Source organism: Anneissia japonica, unplaced genomic scaffold, assembly GCF_011630105.1.
Source record: "Anneissia japonica isolate Jap-2015-1 unplaced genomic scaffold, ASM1163010v1 scaffold263_len647688_cov178, whole genome shotgun sequence".
NCBI classification, from domain to species: Eukaryota; Metazoa; Echinodermata; class Crinoidea; order Comatulida; family Comatulidae; genus Anneissia; species Anneissia japonica.
In genome coordinates, this window is record NW_022734777.1 from 42376 (window position 1) to 44996 (window position 2621).

Here is a 2621-nt window from a genome sequence, read left to right on the forward strand (position 1 = left end):
ATATATATATATATATATATGTGTATATGTATATATATATATGTAAATATATATGTGTATATATATATATATATATATATATACACAGTAGTCTTTCATCAGTGGCGAGTGACACTCCTGTGGCCTTCATCAGCGAGAATAATGGAAAACATCATGAATCACTATTATATACAGTAGGTTGTTTTATCAAAAATAAAGGTGACAAAGAGCAAGTAAGAGATACTAATAAAACAGGCGGCTGAAGTTACTTAAACTTTTCAAGAATGTGGCTGTATGTTTAATTTGCTTGTGTTGCCCATGTTCTGCAGACAGGATGAAAAATTCATGCGCACTAAAAATTTTTTTTGTCTCTGTAGGACAGGTTCTGTTTGTTTATACTAACCAAGACTATGAACATGTCTAAATATACACTGATTAAAGCACAATCTATCTTTTATGTAGTTATTACAACTCTGTACTTGTTAATTTCTGTTTTGAAACCTTATCAGGGCTGATGCCAAGGTCAAATATACTACTGTAAATTGTGAGGCAGCTCAATGCCAACTTTATGGACTATTTCTTTTGCCTCAAACAGAAAAAAGATTTCCCCTTAATAGGATAAGAAATTAAGTTAAAAACAAGCAGAACGTGTCCTAGTAGATATATAAGTGATTACATGCATGAATTATTACCAAAGTTTTTGCAAAAAGTCGAGTGGCATGGACTGAAGCTGGTAAGGGAGGAAAATGCAGCATGGGAGATGTTCCTGATGGGAAATCGGATTTTCCTGATGGCAGCATAAGTGGGCGAACATGCATTAATGATAGCCTTTTCCTTTGAACTAGTATAATTTAGCAACAAGCATGTCATTTTTATAGAAACATAATTTTAAAATGTTATCCAACTGGCTTATAATTTTCATATTTTCTCACCTTTTTCTTTCAGCTTACTGAGCAACACTTTGTATTCATTTTCATCGATGTACGTCATCCATTCATCTATGAACTCTTGCTGATGTTCCTCTGGGACTAATAATTTAGCTAAATCTTTGAGAAGCTTTCCACTAGAATGTATTTCCCATAGACTCATCAAAGCATTGGGATCATTTGTTGATACATAAAATACTATTGATCCTTTTCCAACCTTCTTCAGCTTTAAACCATGTTTTTTATAATAGTTGATAAGTTTCTCAAATTTGTCAAAAAATTCTGCCTTATCCTCTAAAGTCAGATTGCCTTTATTTTCATCAAGTTCGGTTAACAAACTAAGAGCATACTTTGGATGTGGTTGACCTTCAGAATCAGAAGATTCTCTTTTGCGCCTTACCTTTACAGCAATTACTAAAAATAAAAGATAAAATGATATAAAAATCATAATTCATATTTATAATTATTAAACAATCCAGCATACAATCTACTTAAAGTGGTCAGCCATCAACAATATCTGTACTGTAGAATGACAAGGAGAATTGTTTTGAGTAAACATTATTATTTTTTACAGCATGTGAAATCATGGCCATAATAAAAAAATATTATACCTCCGTGATTAAATGTCCGATATGACCAACAGTGGCCATAAAACATAGTTATTCAACTTTACATTACGAGGAGGAAGTTTAAGGACATTCTATGTATTTTCAAATTCAAGATAATTGATGTAAAAGTATGCCTATCCTCAATCATGGAGCTGATTTAGAATATGTTCAAAAAATTTATTATAATGCATATTCAAACAGAAAAATAACTCTTGTTAACCTGGCTGTAAGAGGCGAGTTATAGATTATATAAACTTGTTAAATATTGATTAAAAATTTTAAAAAACGATTGAAATAGACTTGTTTATAACGCGTATATCAAACCATTGCGATTTGTTGATGATGATGATGATTAATTTTGGGCTAACGCAGTTCATTCACTCCTATCTCATTATGGGCTCAGTGAAAGCTGGTTTAAACAAGGGGTTATCATGATACATATTTTTTTAAATATGTTTAAACAACGTTCTTTAGATATTGACCAACAAGACTTTGGGTGTCACATGTTATGAGTCAAGTAGGCTAAAAAGTTAATGTTCATTTAAACATTTTAGTGCTTTGAAAACTCCATTTTCTCTAATTTAAATCCATATTTCAAAAGTATTTCTACTTCTTTCCTCATTTAAAAATTTTAGGAAGGGAGAAAATTGATTTTAATGATAGAATTTGCTTTTGTAAGTGGGATATTGAAGACAAAATACATTTTTTTTCTCAAATGTAAATTATGCAGTGATTTTGGAGATAAATACACAATTTCTTTATTCATTTATTTACAGGACTACATTCGTTAAGAGCTATGCTACGCGATGTATTATTGTCCTTTATTAAACACTGTATTTACCTTTCTTTGATGATTTATTATATATAATTTAACAGTGTTAACGGCTATCTTGATTTATATTATATGTACCTATATTGTTTCTAGCCGTACCTATTGTGTAATGGAGTTTATCTGGTGGTATTTGAATCTGTTCAACCATGAAGCCACCGTGGTTATGACGCTCGCCTTGACAGCGAGAGGTCGCAGGTTGGAGTCCCGCCAGAGGCATTTTATTACACAATTTCTTTATTCATTTATTTACAGGACTACATTCGTTGAGAGCTATGC

The 2621-nt window shown here is 31.4% G+C and overlaps 1 protein-coding gene across 1 annotated transcript in view; it reads right to left on the reverse strand.

The window, feature by feature from the left end:
• LOC117116474 overlaps nt 1–2621 on the reverse strand; it is a 14658-nt gene that overhangs the window by 6402 nt on the left and 5635 nt on the right. The window contains exon 4 of the mRNA XM_033260532.1: nt 912–1319. Within this exon, the coding sequence (XP_033116423.1) occupies nt 912–1319 (408 nt within the window). The remainder of the gene's footprint in view (nt 1–911; nt 1320–2621) is intronic.